General features: G+C 35.4%; 3 protein-coding genes across 3 annotated transcripts; 1 reads left to right on the plus strand and 2 right to left on the minus strand.

The window, feature by feature from the left end:
- Positions 1–6915: 6915 nt before the first annotated feature.
- Positions 6916–8746, minus strand: LOC131018241 (interactor of constitutive active ROPs 2, chloroplastic-like). Its single transcript, XM_057946965.1, has 5 exons — positions 8729–8746; positions 8614–8625; positions 7985–8063; positions 7704–7750; positions 6916–7525 (listed from the first exon to the last, which is right to left on the minus strand). Exons 1-5 carry the CDS (start codon positions 8744–8746, stop codon positions 6923–6925), a joined length of 759 nt encoding a protein of 252 aa, XP_057802948.1. The 3' UTR covers positions 6916–6922.
- A 3955-nt stretch (positions 8747–12701) lies between these two features.
- On the minus strand, positions 12702–15263 carry LOC131017277 (cysteine-rich receptor-like protein kinase 44). The gene is made up of 7 exons (XM_057946004.1): positions 14493–15263; positions 14288–14419; positions 14098–14219; positions 13801–14011; positions 13480–13717; positions 13254–13404; positions 12702–13179 (listed from the first exon to the last, which is right to left on the minus strand). Exons 1-7 carry the CDS (start codon positions 15250–15252, stop codon positions 12856–12858), a joined length of 1938 nt encoding a protein of 645 aa, XP_057801987.1. The 5' UTR covers positions 15253–15263; the 3' UTR covers positions 12702–12855.
- Positions 15264–16553: 1290 nt separating this feature from the next.
- Positions 16554–18499, plus strand: LOC131017282 (uncharacterized). The gene is made up of 5 exons (XM_057946007.1): positions 16554–16698; positions 17107–17369; positions 17446–17657; positions 17741–18008; positions 18197–18499. Exons 1-5 carry the CDS (start codon positions 16677–16679, stop codon positions 18482–18484), a joined length of 1053 nt encoding a protein of 350 aa, XP_057801990.1. The 5' UTR covers positions 16554–16676; the 3' UTR covers positions 18485–18499.
- Positions 18500–22210: the final 3711 nt, after the last annotated feature.

Consider the following 22210-nt stretch of genomic DNA (forward strand, 5'->3'; position numbering starts at 1 on the left):
TGAATCATGAGGTATGATAGAAGACACACTTGAAGTTGGTACAGATCCTGATTATGGATTTGAGTTGTCATACAGCTAAGCAAACTAGCCATTTCTAACTGAATCATTTGCATACTTGTAGGCTTGTAGCTTTTGCCGAGAGAGCCTAAACACCATGAATATCTGAAGGCTGTTAAGAATCGGTTCAAGCATCTTCCTGAGGTCAAGCGCATAGTTAATTAGGTACATTCAGTTTTATTAAAATGCTTGTTTGCAAGGTTCTGCCTCCATTTGTGGATTAATTGGAAGGATGTTTGTTACTTTGCAATTTTCACTTTCTTTTTTATTGTTTGTAGTAGTGCATAAAAGGCTAAAATTATAAGTTCCATGCTATACCGGGTGACATCGATCTTTAATCTTAGATCAAGTCCTTTCTCTCATGACATCTATAGTTGGTGATAATAAGACTGACTTTGCTGTGGGGCTTAAGGTTCAAAGCTTTCTCAAAATTTGTTCAACCTGATTGAGAAATACTTAAAGCTCCATTTCGTAGCTAGTGTTAATAAATAGTGCATATTTATTTATATGTAAGTTGAGAAGCTTCTGTAGAAGCTAGATATCGGCTATGATCCACGTGCATATATAAAACATATATGCTAGATTACCTAGCATAAATTCCATATAATTGAGAATGATAATTCTAAAATTGAATATAGTACTTTAACTATAGATAACATATATATGCAATATTAGTTAATTATGGCATGTTTGATAGCCCTAGAAAAAGAAAAATAGATACATAATCATGTGTTATCTAAACGTTTGATAGCAATATTGATTAACAAGAAGACCCACATTAAGCGAGAGGCCCGCTTTTATATCACTGTTCAACTGGGAAATTTAATATCTCCTCCCCCTGTTATTATTTATCTAAGTTTTATTAATACTTAACAACAATATGTAAGAAAGATACTTCCTTAAACTGGGAAGAAATAAGGATACCCTTTGATAGCTATATTCAGGATTATCAAATAATAAGAACTCATAAAATAGTTTTGTTTCTCTAATTCTTAGTTTTAATTTTGTGGATCTTAAAAACTGCGAACGAAGTTTTTGCTGATGTTGATTGCTTGATTTGTTAAGGAACTCGACTGCTGAAATGGCAGTCCAGCAGCAGCATCCCACTGTGGAGGTAAGTGATTCTTTAATTTGGGGATTTCTTGGATTCAGCAAAGGATTAATTGGTTTATGGCGCATTTGTGTTAGGAATCGAAAAAGTTGAAGACATCACCTCATGAGTTGGCGGTATTTGAGGATATAGCTTTGACAGATGTTGATGATCATGAGCCTGTGCCGATGTCGTTGGAGCATTCAAAAATTGAAATGAGAGACATGAATCAAATGGTGTGCATCACTTTCTACTTTTCGTCACTGTTTGATTTTGTGGGACATGAGTGATTTACACAAAGAGGTGTTGCAGGAGGAGGTTGAAAGACATGAGTGAAATGCATTTAAGAGAATTGCCTTGTGCTCCGAAAAATCATTCTTGCAATGTAGGATGAACGATATTTGAATGTAATTTAGAATAATAAAGAATGTTTAAAATTAATGAATGATGTTTTTAGTTTTTTATTATAATATTTCAGATTTAATGAAATATTTATTTGAAAAACTAGGAAATTTAAATATAATTGCAAAATTTAAATAAAAAATTGAAAAATTGCGCTAATAGACGACAGACGCATGTGTATCGTCTATGCGCTAATTCTGCGTCATCTATTAGCACATAGAAGACATGCATGTGTCCGTCGTCTATTAGCGCATAGACGACACAGACGCGTCTGTCGTCTATTAGCTAACAGAGGACATGATCCTCTGTTCCATTTACACAATATTATTGTGATTTGTGTGGTACAAAGTTTTTTATGGTTAATTTTATGTTCATATATTAATGGTTTCTAATTATTGATATTTGAAACTTAAAATTTCCGATTCTCAATCATACTGTGTAAATGGAACTTTATGCAATTAATTTATATATAAGATATTTTGTTGTCTTGTTATAATATGAAATTTCTTTTTATATTTTATAAACTTGTAAAATTTTATAATACTAGCAGTGAGAACGCACGATGCACGTTTAACACATACGATTTTATACTATGAAAATAAATACATAAATTAATTGTATTTATGATATTGTTTTATTCACTTGACTATAATTAAAATTTTAAAAAGTAATCAATAAAACTAATGAATAAATTTAAATGTCAAAAGGTAATATTCATAATATACATCTAAATAAAAATGCAAACAGATCTATGAAAAATGTCGTAAATTATCTAAGTAAGGAGTAATACGAATTTTAAATCTTTTCTTGTTTGATTTTAACGATTAAGGATCTCCGAATGTTGTTCAGCGGCAAATCACCGTCACTTGTAATTTCAATGTATTCATCAAACTTTTTCTTGGCTACTATTCTTTTTTCTTTTGCGATTTTGTAGACTTCAACTCCATCGTAGATTTTTGTCTCTCTAGACGCTATTATTTTTTATTTTTTTTTGGGTGAATGTTTCTGTTCTTCCTCTTGAGTTGGCTCTTCTTCAATTTTTCATTGGTTGTGTATTTTGGATTGCATTTGCTACAATATTGAGATTTCCATGTTGATCGAATTAATTAGGATATATAAACATAACTTGTAAATGAAATATTTTATACTTTTTGTCAAATATGGAATAACGAATCAACAATCATATTAACAAATTTATATTAAAATAGACAAATTTTTAAAAACAATCATATTAAAAAGTGTATTTTAAAATCTATGAATTTGTAAAATAAAAAAATGAATTTCAAAATCATATTGCTATCTCAAAAAACAACAAAGACAATTAAAATTATGAAATTCCAATTGCATGCCGAGTGTCTTCAACACAATGCGAATCAATTGCATCTTTTGATTCTTCATGATTTTGTTGTCCTATTAAACATGTAAATATACTATTATCAATGATAAATAACAGCATATAAAATAATTTTTCAAATAAAAAATTACCTGCGATCAAAACTTGAGTGTAGACAACATTTTTTGTCAACATTTTTTGTATTGTATCTGTTGTGTTCGGCTTAATTAGCACTTTAGTAGTAAACATTGAAGTTCCTCGTAATAGAGCAACATATAATTATCCATGGGAAAAAATACTAGAGATGATAAATATGCACCAATATTTGGTATAGTTTGTCCTTGAGCTTTGTTTATTGTCATTGCAAAATGAAGTCTGATAGGAAATTGCTTTCGTCTAAACTGAAAAGGATATGCTTCATTTTCAGCTAGTTAAAGAGCAATGGCAGATATATGATTTTCAAATTGGGGATGTGATGAATAATTACATGATTATAAATATAAAAAATATTTAATGATAAAAATAAACATACCCAAATATTATCTAATTTTAAAGTTTATGGTTTGTTTTTAGGTTGGGTTTATATTTTTCTTTAAGATTATATTTTTAATTGGGGGTGCAAAAACTAAATTTAAAATAATTTATATATTAATCTTAATACTACTAAAAAAAATTGGGGGATGCCGCTGCAGCCCCAGCCCCAAGTTCTATGCTGGATCCGCTAGTGTGAAAGAGGAATTCCATGAGCATTAAGTATGGAATTATCCTATCATGCATCCCAATATCTAGGAAAACTTTAATTGTGAAAAGGCAAGGCAATATCTTTACAAGAATTTCTACAATATGAACTGGAAAAACAAAGTCAGATAGGAAATTGCTTTCACCTAAACTGAAAAGGATATTGGTGCATGAACTGGAAAAAAAGGTTATTTAGGATAATATTTCAATCTTAGAAAGAATTAATTATATAGTTATAGTGATGCGATTTTCCAACAGTTCTTTTTTAGAACAAAACCTCAAACTCAATACATGAGCCACCTTTTCTATAGCCACCTTCTCTATAGCCAACTCTTTTCAAGTCTCCATGCATGGAATTTGAGTAGGGGTAGTAACCAGAGAAATCAAAAAAACTAAAAATAAAGATCCCATAGTCATCTATACAAGTAGAAAACACACGCATACATGTAGCAATAAACCTAATTAGATAAACAATATAATTAAAAAAAATATTGATCGGTTATCATAATGTATTAAACATATTTTTATCTTAAAAGAATGTAATACTTACAATTCAAATCACTTTAATTCCGTTTATGTTTCTTTTGCTTTTGTAGATTTCTTATTTGTCTATATACCTCATTAGCTGCAATATATGAATAGAAATATATTAATTAAAAAAATATTTTGATTTGTATTCATGTTGTGTGATATGTGGTGATTATAACATAGATAATTTATATATGTTTTTTTTATCTTAATATAAATACTTAGAAGCTTATGCGCTTATGCTACAAAAAATACATGGAGATGAGCTTGTTTTGCGCAATGTAACATCCATGCTCATAATTAATACTCCCTCCGTCCAGGAAATGAGTACCCATATTTCCTTTTTGGTTCGTCCATCAAATGAGTACCCATTTCCTTTTTTGGTAAGTGTACCTCACACATCTCACTCACAATAAAAGTGAGCCCCTTACACTACTAGAAAAACGCTCATAGATAACGGATTTTATCCGTTATCTATGAGCAAAAAAACCGTTGTGTATAGTGGTGTTATCTATTCTATACGTCATACACAACGGTTTCAAAACCGTTATGTATAGTAGCATAGATAACGGTACGATGTGTCATACATAACAGTACGCATCCGTTATCTATAAAGGTTATACATAACGGTTTTTCACCGTTATGTATTAACATTTTTCCGTTATGTATTATTTTTTTTTTAATTTTTTTTATCATAGTTAACAGTTTTTTGCACTTTTTATAACGGTTTTAACCGTTATCTTTGATAGAATACATAACGGTTTTTCACCGTTATGTATTAACATTTTTCCGTTATGTATTAATTTTTTTTTATTTTTTTTATCATAGTTAACAGTTTTTTGCACTTTTTATAACGGTTTTAACCGTTATCTTTGATAGAATACATAACGGTTTTTCACCGTTATGTATTAAGATTTTTCCGTTATGTATTAATTTTTTTTTTATCATAGTTAACAGTTTTTTGCACTTTTTATAACGGTTTTAACCGTTATCTTTGATAGAATACATAACGGTTTTTTGCACTTTTTATAACGATTTTTTGCACTTTTTATAACGATTTTTGCAGTTTTTATAACGATTTTAACCGTTATCTTTAATTAGAATACATAACGATTTTTTGCACCTTTTATAACAATTTTTTGCACTATATAATTGTAGTATATTTTTAAATTTTGCAATTTTTATAAAATGACAAAATGATAAAATCAACGATAACAATATTATATATCATCCAAAAAATTCATACATTATTATACAAATGAACCAAATATCAAGTATACATCATCATTATACAGGATATCCTACACTATAGAAGGATGTAACTCGCATGAAACAATCGGGCCACCAAAACCATTCCCAGGGAATGTGAGGACAAACGAAGAAATAAACAAAGCAATTTACATGATATCTGCTCTTAGTCAAGGGCGCTGGATTTGTGAAAAATATGACTTGTCTGCATTTGCAAGGCGATCCTGAAAGAGCGCCCACTCACTTTTGCATCTATCTCGTACCTAGAGTAAAAGAAAATATCAGCAAAGCCATATCAGGAAACAATACTTTTTAAACATCTAAAATCAGTGCTTGATACTAATGCATAGCAGAAAGAGTAGATCATAAACAAATCCTCCATGGCAACTGAAATCCACAAAGTTTCCCAGGTTTGAGTCTGCTGAACAAGGGCTAGCAACAGACAGCTAACGTATTTCAGTCATTTCAAAATACAGAGGATTGACAACTATATATATGGCTATATCAAGGTTGGTTATGGATATACATACCCCCTGCCATGGAGCTTTTCCATTATCAGATTCGCCCTGCATAATCATCATTAAAGATTGAATTTAGAGAACAAGTAGAAATCTGACCCCACCCCATAAGAACAAGAAGGAATGTGAATGACAAAGAGGAAGTAAATAGATCATCAACAAAAATGCTTGCTACATCTTATTCAACAAGAGGTGAAAGCATAGAGAATAGCCACATTTAAGAAGATGAGTTCTTCACCATATCCTCAACCAGCCTTGGTTACCATCAAATAGATATATTTGTGTTATCATTTTGCATGATAAAACAACCATAAATTTTCACACTAAAGGCAAAGCCCTTAATAAATTTTCTTCATCCAAAATAAAACAACTGCAAGACAACCATGGAAACTTTTTATCTTATATATGGAATAAAGCATGTGTGTCACCTACACAGAGCAAATCCGGTTCGTACACGTACCCACACGCACAAAGATCATATCTAAGAAACTGTTTTGACAGTACAGCTAAATGCATGTAACAAAAATATAAGAAAGAGATTATGCCAAAAGTGAGCTAGTTATTGCTGTCTGACCTGACTTCCAAGTGATGGAATCACTTGATGCACAATCCATTGGGAATCGACAACACCAATCTTTTCATGCGCAGGCTGCAGAAGGGCAAGAGAAGTTATTAATGTTAACAAAGAACTCTCATGTCCTCCAAGAAGCCAATGAAACATATGCCAAAAGCTGGGAGGAGGCACCTCCTTTTCCTATGACATCTCCTTTACAATCTCCCCTAAATTTGGGTATTATCGTTTTGCTTACCATTAAGTATTTTTTTCTGTTTTTTTTTTGTGGGGGGGGGGGGGGGAGAGTGACGATGACGATGCAGATCAGGTGGTTTGTCAGTATCAAAGAGAAGGGGGAGGGAGAAACAAGCAAGTCACTTACATCCACACATCTTCTTAATGCAAAATCCAAACCCCATCCATGAACCAGGTCATTCTGCAAATATGCAATACAATTAGATGCACTGCTGTGGAACAGTTATCTGAAGCTCAACACGAGCCCTCGACTGTTCCAGCTCACTAGCTGCAGCTTTACATCCATCCCACCTAAGCGTCTCCACCATCTTCTTCGCTGCTTCCAGCTGCATAAGTGTCTCACCAACGAGTTCTTGCGCCTCAGCTTCTGATTTCTTGGAGTCGCTTAGCTGCTTCTTCATTTCTTCCACGACCACAAGTGCCTCGTTTAGGTTATGGAGCTCGGTTGGTGCAGATTCTGAGTTGTTAGCTTCGGACGCAGCTACCATTGCAAGCTGAGCTTTGAGCCTTTCGATCTCATCTAATGCAGAGGCCAAAGCAGCTGATTCTTGCAACTGCTGCTTATGCAGAGCCTCCAGCTCAGCTTGCAATGACCTGTCTCGTTCCTCACTTGTCTCAGAGAGCTCTACTGTAAGAGCATTCCGAGAGGCTGAAAGCTCTAGAAGTTTCTTCTCTGACTCTTCAAGCTTTGAGGAGAGGACTGAGAGCTCTTGGTTGGATTCATCTGCATCTCTCTGGGCTTGCTTCTTAGATTTTTCTGATGAGCATAACTGATCCTTCACATTTTTCAGATCATTTTCTAGCTGATAGATGTAAGGATAAAAAGTCAAATGATTGAGTTTAAATGGGCAACAGTCTAATTCAAAGGAAAATTACATATGGCATGGTGAAAGACAAACTTGTGTGTCATGTTAACCCAAAATCCAGAAGTATGAAAATATGGTAGTTTATCACTTTTATCTTGCGAGGATTAACACTTACATCATATGAAAAAAGAGCTTCCAATATCAGTTCGCTGTTTTCTTCACCTAAAATGTAAGGTAGATATTAGTTTCCTGATGTGTCATTATTCAAAACGAATAGTGATGTGTAACTATAATACATAAAAGATAACTATTTCAAAATCTTGATTTAGTTGAAATTGCCAGTACAATGGTTTGGACTCTCTAAAAGAAAATTAATGGTTAACAGCCAAGCTCAGATTAATATCAACTCAAACATTACAAAAGCCACAAAACTGTCTAGGAGTAAGCTACACCAACCTTTTCCTTGATTGTTTTGCACCTTTTCCTTGATTGCTTTGTCTAGGAGGCAGCTGCATTTGCTGTTGCAAGGCGCGTCCTACACAGAAAGATTATATTTTCTCAATGCAAAGCTCATCTACTTGCATTCATAAGGCTCAGATATTTCCATAAGAGAACTAGAGTTCTTTCAATCAACAGATAGGCTGGTCTTCAAGGAAGAGAAATAACCATATCCGGTACATAATGTTGTTGTCTTCACAATCAATACCTGCTGATTAGTGCAATTTCATACATTTCTGCAGCTGACATGTGAAGAGAATCTAAGATATTTTCGAAACCTGAGCTACGGACCTAAAAACACAAGCCAGTAAGGACTATCACATACTGCCTCATTGCCAGCTCACAGTTTCTCCATTTGTTCTTTTGGGCAGGAGTTGGATATGATTTAGGTTTTAAATTTACAACTCACACAAGATATATTTTTCAACACAACCCCAGCTCTTCAGGTAAAAGTACCATTTACAAGGGCAATGAATCAGGTTGTTAATCTGAAACATAAACAATCATGCAAAGTTCTAGACAATTGCACAAGAATTCTATTTCAAAGAAAATATTTGAAACTAGAAGGGTTCAGAGTAAGGATTTACTTCTTCCGCCCTCTATTGCTAGTTTCACCGGACCTTCCAGCTTTGACAGTGTTATCATGAGCTGGAGGAGTTGCAGCCATGGCCTCCCTTTCAGCTATTTCAGACCAAAAGATACAGAAACTGTGAGAAACATGATATAAATTCATTGTACACAGTGGCAGATGGGCACTCTGCAACTGAGCCACATTCATATAAAGAGTGATATTAGAGCAACTAGATAAATACCACGCCGAAGATCCTCATCAAATTTCTTCAAATATTGATCAAGCTGTTGAATGTGAGTGTCTACCTTTTCCAAAGGAAAAATAACTCGTTAAGTCAACTTTGTTATATGCATGGTTTAAGCCAGAAAAGCTTTATACTACATGCAAGCCAAGCTATCCCATTTGTGTTCGGCAAATTCTATTTTACCACTATATCATGGATTTATGATGTTCTCCATATCCAGTTCATCCTTGTTTTTGACACCCTAGTCTATTAGTTGTATTACCCTTTGAGTAAGTATTAGATTATTGTAAAAAAAAAGGGATCAACTTAAAACTTTGCACTAGAGAAAGCATGTTTATACAGAATGTTTGAAACCAAAGGCCAGGAACATCTGCTAAAACTAAAAAAACTAGAAATTCTTAGCAGCCCTGTTTATCTATGCATATGTCTCCATTCTTAAACTCAAAATAATAAAAGAGATAATACAGAAACACATCCAGGAAATTTAGTAATAAGTATTCCTGGACAGAAGAATAAAGTGTGATTAGCTACAATCAGGGAAAAGATAAGGATATTGGTATAAAAATTCAAAAAACAAAGCAAGTATCACACCAAATCACAACACAAACAAGTGAAGTACAACTAACCTGGAGGCTGATGTGGCTAAATCAACCAACTCCGACATCACGGCGGCGAGAAGCTGCTATTGATGCCAGAGGCCGGAGTCTAGATCTGGGGGATCTAGGGTTTAGAGGAGAGAGCGGCGCCGCCTCTTGAGATACAGGCGGTGGTGGCGGCTGGAACCTTTTCAGATTGAGGCGGTGGTTAAGTGAGATTTTGAGGGAGAGTGGCGGCGGCCTCACTGTCGTTCGCCGGAGATTGAGAAATTGGGCGGTGGTGTGAGTTTGTGAATGCCCGAATTGAGTCAAAAGAATGAGAGATAAGGTGGGCGAGGCCGGCGCTCCTCGCCGGACCTTCGGCGGCCGCGGCGGCGGAGCCCTAGCTGGTCCGCTCAGCTTGAAAGATAAGGGGGAGAGAATGTTCTTTGTGTAAATTTTTAGGGGAGCTCGATCTTGGAGGGATTTGAGAGAAAGTTTCAAATGATATAATATAATATAAGTTTTAAAAAAATTAAAAAAAAAATAATTAAAAAAATTAAAAAAAATTATACATAACAGTTTTTAGATACGCTCAAACATAACGGTTCCAAAACCGTTGTAAATGACTCTTATACATAACGGTTCTTTAACGTTATGAATAAACCGTTATAAAAGATGGTCATAGATAACGGTGGCTTAACGGTTTTGTAATACCGTTATGTATGCAACTAATAGATAACGCAAAAATATAACGGTTTTTCAAAAACCGTTATCTATGCATATAGACAACACTACATAGATAACAGATTTTTCCAAAACCGTTATCTATTCCTAAAAGTGCGCTCATACATAACGGTTTTTGAAAAAAACCGTTATCTATGCACTGTTATGTATGTAAACTTTTGTAGTAGTGTTATTTCACCCACACACACCTAATCAATTTCTTAAAACTCGTGTCACTCCCAAATGAGTACTTATTTCGTGGACGGAGGGAGTTACAACAACAAATATGATTCACATTAAATCACTAAAGGCAACCAAATATGGAAAGAGCAAATATCCAAATGAAAAATAGACAACAATTCCAAACTCAAACTCCTACTCCTACCAATTCACAGCACAAATACTTTATATTGATCTTAAAACTCTTATGTAGATAAACTCAATAACAATATGAAGATAATTTTTTATTAATTCTTTTTCAAATTCACAATTCTTATGCAAATGTGGTAAACAAATAGACTAATATATCCGGATCATATTTTCTTGTTGTCTTTTCTGTGTCGGTCTAGAAAAACTATAATATGTGCGTGGACGTTTAATTTACAGATTAATTGATTATATACACAATTGATCATCAATTGTATGTACAAATGTCAAATATGGTGACTCCATCATCTGCATAAATACAATACAAGCAAAGTGTATCGCCCCAAGTTTACTTCCCGGAATGTCCAAAGCTGAGATTTTTATCTCTATTGCTGCAGCAATATGCAATGCTCTTCAAGTCATATGCACACCCATTGCACCACGTCTTAGCTTTGCCACCTGATAGTATTCTAGTCCAAATATTTGACACAACCCAAAATATGCTAAATTCTCAACACAGCTCAAGAATATGAATTGCATTGGTTTCTTGCTACCAAGACAGTAGAATCCAAGATTTTAAATCATGACGAATACAAACTTACCTTAACACCGATGCTTCTGTATCAGAAAAGTCAAGTTATCTTTGCTTCATTTTGAAGAAGCCACTGAATACCTCCTGCAAGTCACGGCTCGTCACAGCCAAATTAGAGTATTTGTATACATAATAAAGACTTTACGTTGCACACAAAAGCAAAAAAGAGAAGCACGAACCAGAACACGGCGACAAACGACTGCGGACAGCCTTCAAAACGCAGCGAGGGAGGTCAGTGAGGAAGGTGACACACGGCACAGGTATGGATGCTTGCGAATCGCTGGCGAGCGGAGTACGGAGTGTCGGAGCTTATAATACGATGTTGCGCTTCAAGATTAAAAAAATTGTAGAGGAATTGACAAGATAATAGTGAAAGTCAAATTTTCAGAGTATGAGGCTGCTATGGTAAGGGGTTTCCTTAGAATCCGTAGATTTTCAGATCCGTTAGCCGGTTTAGGCCGGGTTTTGGAGAGCCGAAAACCCAGTAAAAAAAAAAAAGAAGCTACTGGCGTGCATACAAGTGATAAGGAAGTAGTTGAATATAAATTGGCTTATGTTGAAGAAAATATATCCAAAATATATCCAAATCTTTTATATTCAATTCAATTCATCATTGACTCAAATACAACTTATTCGGTGATTTGGGTGGAAAGGATTCCAAGTATATCTGAATCTTTTATGTTCAAGTAGATTCATAATTTTTTTATAAATATATAATATAAAATATAAGTAATAGGGGGTTTCATAGTCTTGGAAGAAGAATAGAATTCTAATGCAATATGGAATGATGCGGATGAAATCAGGATAATTATGGATAAGAACAACATTAAAAAGGAACGTGGTTATAGCAGGGTAGAGGAGATTTGGTTTATAATAAATAAGTATTAAATAGATTATAACTATATATAATATAAAATATGTAGAGGGGTAAAATAGGCAATCCACAAGTTGTCCCATGTAATGCTTAGGCTCTTTTTCTATTAGTATAGTATAGATAGATAGATTGCATGCCATCTCAATCATTTAACATCAAACCACAAAAGGGGAATACTGAAAGCAGTGGATGATAGGTAATTTCCAAGAAGCTTTATATCACAACAGAACAGTTTCTGATTACTTATTGTACGTAGGTTTTTATTTGTTAATTAACAACAATGAGTTAAAAGCATATATAGCTAGCTACATATGAATGTTATTTCAGAGAACTTATTCTCTTGTTGTTATCATCGTAGCATGGTAACAAGAAAGTAACAACTTTACTTGAGTGGGGAATATATATCTATATATATGTACATATGAACAATCTTTCTCTGAAAGAAAACCAGACGACGTTCCAAGTTGAGGTTTGGACTTGTAACAAAAGAGATATGAAAAATCGCTTGGATGTAGGGCTGGAATGAATCGGACGAAAAACGTGCGAGTTATTGTCAAACAGTGGACATATACATGTGCTGGTAATGGTATAGACTTGACCATTGAGGCTTAAATGAGCATAGACTTGTTTTCGGAATTAGTAGCAAACGCAGTGCAAATTCTTCCTTCACTGCCGGCATCTGTTACAATTCAACAATTCATCTGAAGCCATTGTTGAGTAGCATGAATTTAGAAGTAGTAGTATATTATATCACTAGAGGAAATCCATATATACTCCATCTCAGCACACTACAAGTCATTCAATGGTTGCTGCTTGGATAATAATAGATGAAATTGAAAGAGCCCAAATCGAAGAAACACAAATCAGTTATTGATGGCAAACTAACGCGGACATAAGTTGGTGAGAGATAGATGATTTCGTGATGATGTGTCGGGCCTATCTTGTGATGTTGCTATGCTCCAGTCGGAATCAGTTTGGTGGTTTGGGGCCAAAAATGCAGGCCTCGAAGGAAGTGGCAATGCTACCGTGGAGCTACTGAGCATTAAAACCACAGATGCCATGGTTGGCCTCATGACAGGATCTTCCTGAACGCACAACAAACCAATGCGAATGCATCTCAACATGCCCTCTAATGAAACCGAGCCATCCCTCACTATAGGATCTATATTATCTGCAGGTGTCCCTTGCTGCCACTTTTCCCATGTCTAACACAAATCACCATCTTCATTTAATTAGTGCATCCACAAATTTTATTAATTTTCCATATCCATATACTTACATAAGTCAAGAGGTCCACAGTTTCCCCATTTTGAGTAGTACTACTGTGTTTTCTGCCGCTCATGATTTCCAAGACTAACACTCCAAAACTGAAGATGTCAGTCTTGACAGAGATTTCGCCGTGCATCATGTATTCAGGTGACATATATCCACTGCCACATGCAAGTTATTATTATTAATTTAACTATGTAGTAATCAGTGGACTAGATGCATAAATTAATGCTTACAAAGTTCCAACGATTCTGCTGGTGTTTCCTTGAGTTTCTTCTTGGCCGAACAATCTTGCCATTCCGAAATCTGCAATTTTAGGATTCATATCTCTATCCAAGAGTATATTACTTGCTTTGAGATCACGGTGGATAATCTTGAATCGAGAATCTTCATGCAGGTACACTATACCCCTTGCTATACCTCGTATTATCTTCAACCGTCTCTCCCAATCCAACTGCCAACGTTTTATAGGATCTACATCAAACATATACATAAATCATTGTTAAGACTAGTGCTTGTAGAATCAAACCAAAATTAATTAAGATGCAATGATATACCAAATAAGAATTTGTCTAGGCTTGAATTCTCAAGGAATTCATACACAAGAAGCCTCTCTTTCCCTTGGAGGCAGAAACCTAATAGTCTAACAAAATTTCTGTGTTGAAGCCTAGCCATTAACAAGACTTCATTCTTGAACTCCATATCGCCCTGCGCCGATCCCATGGACAACCTTTTCACAGCTATTTCTTGACCATTAGAAAATATCCCCTGAGATAAAAAAATAAATATATGGTTTAAACAATTCTTAAATATATCACAACTTTAATTAATTAATATTATATGTACAGTATTACCTTATAAACAGCCCCAAATCCTCCTTCCCCGAGCTTCTTATCAGCAGAAAAATCATCGGTTGCTGCTCTGATTTTCGCAAGATCATATTGATGGCAGTCATCAGTGCTAACCTCATCCGAATCTAAAATAAATACAGGAAAATTAATCTCATATAAATATCTGAGAAAGCATATATATGAGAAAGCATACTCTCAACATTTTCCTCCCGTTTTTGTTTCACATTCCTCCTTCTTAACAAGACGGCAATGAAAACTAGTATCACAAATGCAGAAACTGAAAGTGAAACTGCAACGATGATAGACGTCTTATTCGAGGGCTTTTCTGCAAAATTAATTCAATTGTTGATAATTATTCAACAGTGAATGCAGAGCAGAAATGAGGACAAATTAAGAACCTCTTGTGATTGGTTGTTGCGGCAGTTGAAGCATAGAATCATTGTAAAACTGGTAATCCTCAAAACGGAGAGTGCAGCTGGGCCTTAAAATCCCTGATCCAATGATTCCGCTACAGCACGTGGGGATATCATCAATAGCCCTGGTCAAACAATCAGTGCAATCCCGGACAGACAAATCCGGGGTGCACTGCTCCAGCGCATAAATTGGCTGCACATCAGGCGCAGTTGTGTTACCGGCAGCCACCTTCTTGAGCGGTCCGCCGTTGGCCGCAAATCCCCTGAGGCTCTCCAGCAAGGCTCTCAGCTCCTCGTCGTGACGCTGCGGGTTGGGCGCCCGGATTGTGCTTTTAACTTGCGAGACGGGCTGGATTTGTAGCACTCCGAATATGGGCCTGCTCGAGTATCTCACCATGCACGTCTCGTTCCAGAAGATGGCGTCTTTTCTGTTGGGGCATCGCTGCGCGGTTGCTGGAGCTGTGGCGGCAACGCATTCACGGCATGCTGGGAGCGAGATGTCTCCTCTGCAGAGGACGATGGCGTTGACGGTGTCGGGGCTCTGGCCGACGGAGGCGTTGAGGAATCCGCTGTTGCCGATGGTGGAGGAGAGAGAGGCCACCAGGGTGTTGAGATTGGTCTCGTAAGTGCTGTCGTTTGCGAATGTGTCACCGCTCACGGTGCAATTTGGCTGGGACGTCACTAGAGAAACGTGCAACAGAATGCTGAGGGAGACAATTATCCAGTTTCTTCGAATCTCCCACATTTTTCCGAGGATATGAATTTAGCCTTGGAGAGCAACAATGTAATTGGCTTCAGATGATGATACTTCAAAGTGGAAACGCTTTATATGTTAATTATTGTGGAATTTTCATATACCTCCTCAGCTAGAAGCTTCAACTGGATGATAATTACTTTGGAAATTTACAAAGGGAAAAGAAATAAAGTCGTGGAAAGTTTTGGTACGTACACTAGCTAAGGCGTACTTTGACCGGCTTCTTAAGGTCCTAATGTCGGTGGATGATACCATGAGGACATTCTTTCCAAGGATCTTGGCAAGTTTGATTATGACATATGGAAAGTTTATCTCAATTCAATCCTCAACAATTTTCATATTAAAACAAGCCCCAACAAATCTTTTATTTATTCAGAAAAAACCTCATATAAACTCAAAATTCATAAATTTATATTAAATATTAAATGGCCCAGCATGCTTCCGTAAACACTTCAAAATTAATCTTGACATAAATCAACATTATACCTTTCGTCGAATGATCTTCTTCAGGAGTTAGTATTTGTTGCATTTTACGGACCGTCTGCCTCCAAGGCCCCGTCCAACCATGCGCTCGCAAGGGATGGTTGCAACCTTCCTCCTTCACTAAGTTTCGAATTGAAGGGGTGTGCGGCGGAAGTTGGAAGAATGGAAGATATTGAAACCCTAAACTAAAGTGAAGATAAAAAATTAGAAATCAAAAATTTAAAAATTAAAATAAATATTTAATAAAAATAATAATATTACTATCGGGTTACCTGAACCCGACCCGACTCGATCCGAACCCGACACAAAATTATCAGGTCCTTATCAAGTCGACCCGATAAGGACCCGAACCTTATCGTGCGTGTTACTAACCCATTAATTTCGTACGATTTCGTGTCGTGTTTTCGTGTCGTGTCGAAAATTGTCAGCCCTAGATTAGACTAATTGCATCTGTTTCCATTTACACAATATTATTGCGATTTGTGTGTTACAAAGTTTTTTTATGGTTAATTTTATGTTCATATATTAATGGTTACTAATTAATCATTCATATTTGAAACTTAAAATTTATGATTCTCAATAATATTGTGTAAATGGAACTTTATGCAATTAATTTATATATAAGATATTTTGTTGTTTTGTTGTAATATGATATTTTTTTTATATTTATAATTATATTTTATAAACTTCTAAAATTTTATAAAACTTAATACTAGTATTTATAAACGTATAATATTCCTGTAGAACAAGAATTGAAGGCTACATAACGTGCTGAAAAGACGTGAGATCAGTTGCAAACTTGTAGCCAAAGTTTGCTTGGTTAACAAGTCGTAACCAGCTCTAATTAAATCTTCCACTGCTTAACACGATTCTCATACACACTTAGCTTTCATCTCTTCAAATCTGAGAATCCAGCTCCGGCAAAGGAAATCATGGCGGCTTCTAAACTTTCAGGTAATAATCTTAATTCCCTTGTCGTTTGGTTTAATGAGTTTCTGAATCAACGTGAAAATTAACTTATGAATTAGTGTGGACTTGATTTTGAAATTTGGTGATTCATATGTATAGGGATAATTGATTGCAATAGGTGGCATTTGAGATCCTTCAAGTTGAAATCATTAGTCAATCTTAGTTTGGTAGTAGATGGCTGTTGAGTTGGGAGTGCTTAGAAAAGCTTTCATTTTGGTTGTTTGATGTTGAACGAAACACCAATATATATAGTCTGATTGAGAATTAATTGTTTTGTTTGATCAATTAATCTTCTTAACAGGGATATTTGTTGCACGAAACACCAATATATATAGTCTAATTAAAAACTCTGAGAATTAATTGTTTTGTTTGATGAATTAATCTTGTAATCAGGGATATTTGTTGTACCGTTATGTGGGTTGGTGGGTCTTGTAGCTTGGGCTTATCAAGCAACAAGACCTCCTCCACCAAAGACAAGTGGCTCGAAAGATGGGCCTCCAGTTACAGCACCAAGAATACAGCTCAAGGATGGGAGGTACTTGGCTTACAAAGAATCTGGTGTGCCAAAGGATGTAGCAAAACACAAAATAGTGTTTGTCCATGGATTTGCTAATTGCAGGCTTCATGTTGCTGCATTGAATGCTAACCTCTCACCGGTAACGCCACTTAATTCCTTTTATGTTGCTTGATGAATTTCTGTTGGTCTGCTTTTAATTTATAGAATATTTGCAGGATATGGTTGAAAGTAGAGGCATATACATCGTTTCGTTTGATAGACCTGGTTATGGAGAGAGTAGTCCTCATCCTAACCGGACTGTTAAGAGCTTGGCTTTTGACATTGAGGAGCTTGCTGATCAGTTGGGACTAGGACCCAAATTCTATGTGGTTGGATATTCCATGGGTGGACAGGTTGTCTGGAGCTGCCTTAAATATATACCTCACAGGTGCATCATACTTTGTAGATATCAAGGCCTTCATTTCTGATACGTCTATTCGTTCTCTGATTTAATGTTTTTAAACTCAACAGATTAGCCGGAGCTGCTCTACTAACACCAGTTGTCAATTATTGGTGGCCTGGTTTCCCTTCACACCTGTCTCGACAAGCCTATAACAAGCAGTTCATACAAGACCAGTGGGCTCTTCGTGTTGCTCACTACATGCCATGGCTTACCTACTGGTGGAACACTCAGAAATTATTCCCTAGTTCAAGCGTTATTGCTGCCCACCCAGATATTTTCACTAATCCAGACAAACAACTATTTCCAAAGATTGTCTCCTTGGTCATGGAGTATATGGTAACTAGTTTTACTTTCTTTTAATTGCAAAACTTGCTTATGAATTGTTAGGTTAGTAAGGGCTCTTTCGCTATGCATGATAAGAGTGTGATAGATGCTTGGTTATTAATGTTTTTCATCATTAAACTTGTTGCACTCTCTTAACATCCTACATTTTCTTATATTTATGCTTCCCTGACATGATCCAGGCAACAGCAATGCAACAAGGCGAGTATGAGTCACTTCATCGTGATCTGATGATTGGTTTTGGGAGCTGGGACTTCGATCCAATGGACTTGAAAAATCCATTCTCAGAAAGTGGAGGTTCGGTTCACTTATGGCAGGGGGATGACGATAATCTCGTTCCTGTTACACTGCAGCGTTACATTGCTAGTCGGCTGCCGTGGATTCAATACCACGAGTTATCAGCTACTGGACATATGTTTCCATACACTGATGGAATGGCAGAAACGATCATACAAGCACTTATAGGTTGAAAACAAAGGTTTGTGATACCACTTTTAATTTATGTATCTCAACTTTGTTTATTAATATTGGGGTTTATGTACTGATGAATAACAAAATTTAAAATATTTCGCTCTCTCGAGGATTCGAACCTGAGAAAAAAATTCTCCCTCCAGATACAATATCAGCCATAGGATTGATAAAATAAACACACGAGATCGTGTCGAAGGTCTCACTAAAAATAGGGGGTCTCATTGGAGCGCTTCCCTATATATATTTTTTAATTATGATTTTATACTTCATTTTAGGAACGGCGCGCGAGACTTACTAATTTAATTGCGAATTTTATTCAACAAAGATTAAGGTGGGGTTAATTATGCATTTAAGTCATTTATCCTTATTATTTGTTTTGCTCAATTATTTATGTGAGATGCAGATGAGAATAAGCTCATGACCTACGAGTTATGTGATTTAGCCTATGGCCATCTTGAGAGTAAGGGAATGGTCTACGGGCTATGTGATTATTGTTATAATCATGTATTTTATTGATGTATTTCATATTATTTGGATAAATGCACCTCCACTGTGTTTATTGTACTCACCCCAAAACAATATTCTTTATTCAGGAAACATCTCGAGCGATGATAGGCAGGGCAAGTGGTGATGGTCAAGGAATAAAGAAGAAGAAGAAGAAGATGTTTTCATTTTAATTGAAACAAAGACTCAAATTTATTATGTTTTATTTAATGTCTTATGTCGCAATATAGATTTGAGTTATTTTAAACGTTTAAATCTTAATATTTTATTCAAAGTACGTTTTATTATTTAAAGAAAATTTGAGGCGTCACAGTGTGCGTTGTGTGTGTGCATGAGATGCAATATTTGCAACTTGCAAGTACTACTAATATAGGTGAGTTAGAGTTTAGTATTTTAAAATTGAATTTAATATAATTTCTAATTAGGGTATCAATAAGAATTTACAAACCATAATTTGTTTACAGACGGATGAACATGGCAGTTTGCCCCTTGGGCGAAAAGCTCATTTCTATACGAAACAATATGCATCTCTTTCGTAGCTAGATGTCATCATGCATACGTTGATATAAATAAACTAATTAACGTGAAATATTCTAGTGCATTCCTAATATAATAATTATTATGTAATTCTTTCATCCCGTAAGAGAGTTGTATTACTTGGGGAATCCCCAATAACATAAATTTTAAGATATATTTGATAGATAATGTATTGAGTGAAAAAAGAAATTCACTATTTCTTTAGAAAAAGTGATAACGTGTCTAACATAATGTTTGAGGTCCTGTTCACAAATAAAAATTATATTTTTTTAGATGATGAATAAAAAAATGATTATTCTTATGGGACAAAGAGGGTATGTTTTTTCAATGTAAACTTCAAAAAACATAGAAATTGAAAATGATTATATATAATTATAAATGAAGTTATGGGATAATAAAAGGAGTATTAGAATAAAGGGTTAAGGTGCAGATAAGCCCTTATAGCGTTTTACTCCTCTTACTCACTGTGTGTGCAACTTCTCCCCTAAACTACCAAAAATTGCACATTTAGGCCCCTCTGACCTGACGGTCGTCAGTCAACGTTTGTTTAATTTATTTATTTTTATTCAACGTTTCAGACATCTCTCTCGCTCAGCTCTCTCTCTTGGCCACTCCACCGCCGCCGCCACCTTCCACCACCATCATCACCAGCCGCTCCTCCACGACGCAACTGCAACAGCAACATCAACCGAACAGGTAGTGTGGTGTGGAGATGTCTGAAACGCATGGACTGAGAAAAGCCCTAAAAGGAATTTTGTAATTGATTAGTTAGTTCAGAGAATTGGGATATAATTAGCAAAGTAAATTGAGGAATTAGTGCATCGGAAAATGCAAAACATCAGCAATCTTAATTGAACAATCTCATTATCTTAGAAAGTGAAGCAGCGCGCGAACTCGGCCGCACCGCCCTCTTCGCGCCGCCGCCTCGCCCTGTCGCCGCCACGACCCTCCTACGCCGCCACCCTCGCAAAACCAGCCAAGGAGGCCGTGGAATCGCAAGGGAGACGCCAGAAAAGCCCCCTGCCCACTCGCCTGAGACTTGAATAAGAGCTCAAGTGGGCTCTCTTCACAGGTTAATTTCATCATCGATCAGCCACTAGGCCACGAACCGGCAACGCATAGCTGTTCACCCATCTTCAATCTACCACCGACAAGAATCGAAAAGCTAAAAAACTCTCTACATTTCTCGAATCAACAGCCGCAATACCCTCTAGCGAAGTGACATCAGTTAACAATCTCAACACCGTTTCCTCTCGTTCTCGATCTCTCTCACGGTTGTGCGTGATAAAAAGCTCTCGTCGCTGCCTTTGTAGTCTTTTCCGCTCGTGACAGCGGCTTCGCCCCATCATACATACTCCTTATGTAGTCTTTTTCCGGCTGCAGCTAAGAGGTTGACTGACGGCCCCGCCATTTGAATAAAAAAAATTAAACAAACGTTGACTGACGGCCGTCAGATCATAGGGGCCTAAATGTGTGATCAATTTTTGGTAGTTTAGGGGGTAAGTTGGACACACAGTAAGTAAGGAGAGTAAAACGTTACAAGGGCTCACATTAAGGGGCTTATCTGCACTTTAACCCAAATATTAACTTAGAAAAAACATGGCAAAGCTAAGTTCATTGAATAATGAATTAGGTTTTATTATTTTATATTTAATTATGTTGTTAATTATATATGTAACAGTGGCACACGAGTGTTTTGGCTATTGTGGGAATCATATCCCGATGAACTCAAAATGTTTATGGCAAACATGTCAAGTAGAGATAAAGAGCCACTAACAATAACTTTACAATTTGCGTATTGAAACCTGCTTCGGTGCATGACATTGTCCATGCCTCCATAAGTTCATCTCAACTTTGAAATACGTGTCAAGTTCTCAGGTTTAACTAAGAACATGAGATTACTTAGAAGTATTATACTTGAAAATTTAAATCTCAATATATAATTTAATAAAATTATATTAGCATACATAATTTATTCTTATTATTTTTAGTCCAATTACCGTGAATATTATTTTAGTATTATGTGGGGATCAAGTGTTATTTTTTTACCTATGAATTTTGAAATTAATAAAGTGCAACATCCAAGAAAATAGCAAGATGAATTGGATAACTACAAAAAATAAATATTTATAGAATTAATAATATTGTATCTAATATTATATTTAAATATTAGTGATTGTATACATAGACATATTATACATATTTTTTTTTCCATAATATATCGCAAATCTTTCTGGTTTGAATGCAAAAACATAAAACGATTTACAAAATGAATACTTAAAGAGGGTGACGGTGCTGTTAGTGAAAGTTTTAGTGATGAAGAATTTAATGTGACATTTTCAGAAGATATTCTAATACGAGATGCACCAAATCCTATTTTAGCTGTAGTAAAAGACACATAAACTAACGTAATGAATATTAATGCATCTAATTCAAAAAAATTGTTTTTTTATTTTAAAACTATTTTATTCAATATTCTATTCTGGTGAAATAAAATTCATAAATAAAAACTACATTAAATAATTACATTATATTATAATAAAGAATCTCGGTCGAATTTTGACGGGCTCTTTGCTAGTATATAATTAATTGATTGATAGATTATATTGTAAACATTCAATCTTATGATAAGACGTGGAAAGCTAAATAAATGTACGTAATTTTAATTTTTGTAGCCGTGGTAA

The sequence above is a fragment of the Salvia miltiorrhiza genome, chromosome 3, assembly GCF_028751815.1.
Source record: "Salvia miltiorrhiza cultivar Shanhuang (shh) chromosome 3, IMPLAD_Smil_shh, whole genome shotgun sequence".
NCBI classification, from domain to species: Eukaryota; Viridiplantae; Streptophyta; class Magnoliopsida; order Lamiales; family Lamiaceae; genus Salvia; species Salvia miltiorrhiza.

Coding starts and splice junctions, on each gene's coding strand:
- LOC131018241 (XM_057946965.1), bottom strand. Junction 7,751..7,984: donor GCAAAACAATCAAGGAAAAG/GTTGGTGTAGCT, acceptor CTTACATTTTAG/GTGAAGAAAACAGCGAACTG. Junction 7,526..7,703: donor AAGCTCTTTTTTCATATGAT/GTAAGTGTTAAT, acceptor TACATCTATCAG/CTAGAAAATGATCTGAAAAA.
- LOC131017277 (XM_057946004.1), bottom strand. CDS start 15,252: ATGTGGGAGATTCGAAGAAACTGGATAATTGTCTCCCTCAGCATTCTG. Junction 13,405..13,479: donor AGCAGAATCGTTGGAACTTT/GTAAGCATTAAT, acceptor TGCATGTGGCAG/TGGATATATGTCACCTGAAT. Junction 13,180..13,253: donor CTGTGGACCTCTTGACTTAT/GTAAGTATATGG, acceptor GATTTGTGTTAG/ACATGGGAAAAGTGGCAGCA.
- LOC131017282 (XM_057946007.1), top strand. CDS start 16,677: ATGGCGGCTTCTAAACTTTCAG. Junction 16,699..17,106: donor GGCGGCTTCTAAACTTTCAG/GTAATAATCTTA, acceptor TCTTGTAATCAG/GGATATTTGTTGTACCGTTA. Junction 17,658..17,740: donor CTTAAATATATACCTCACAG/GTGCATCATACT, acceptor TAAACTCAACAG/ATTAGCCGGAGCTGCTCTAC.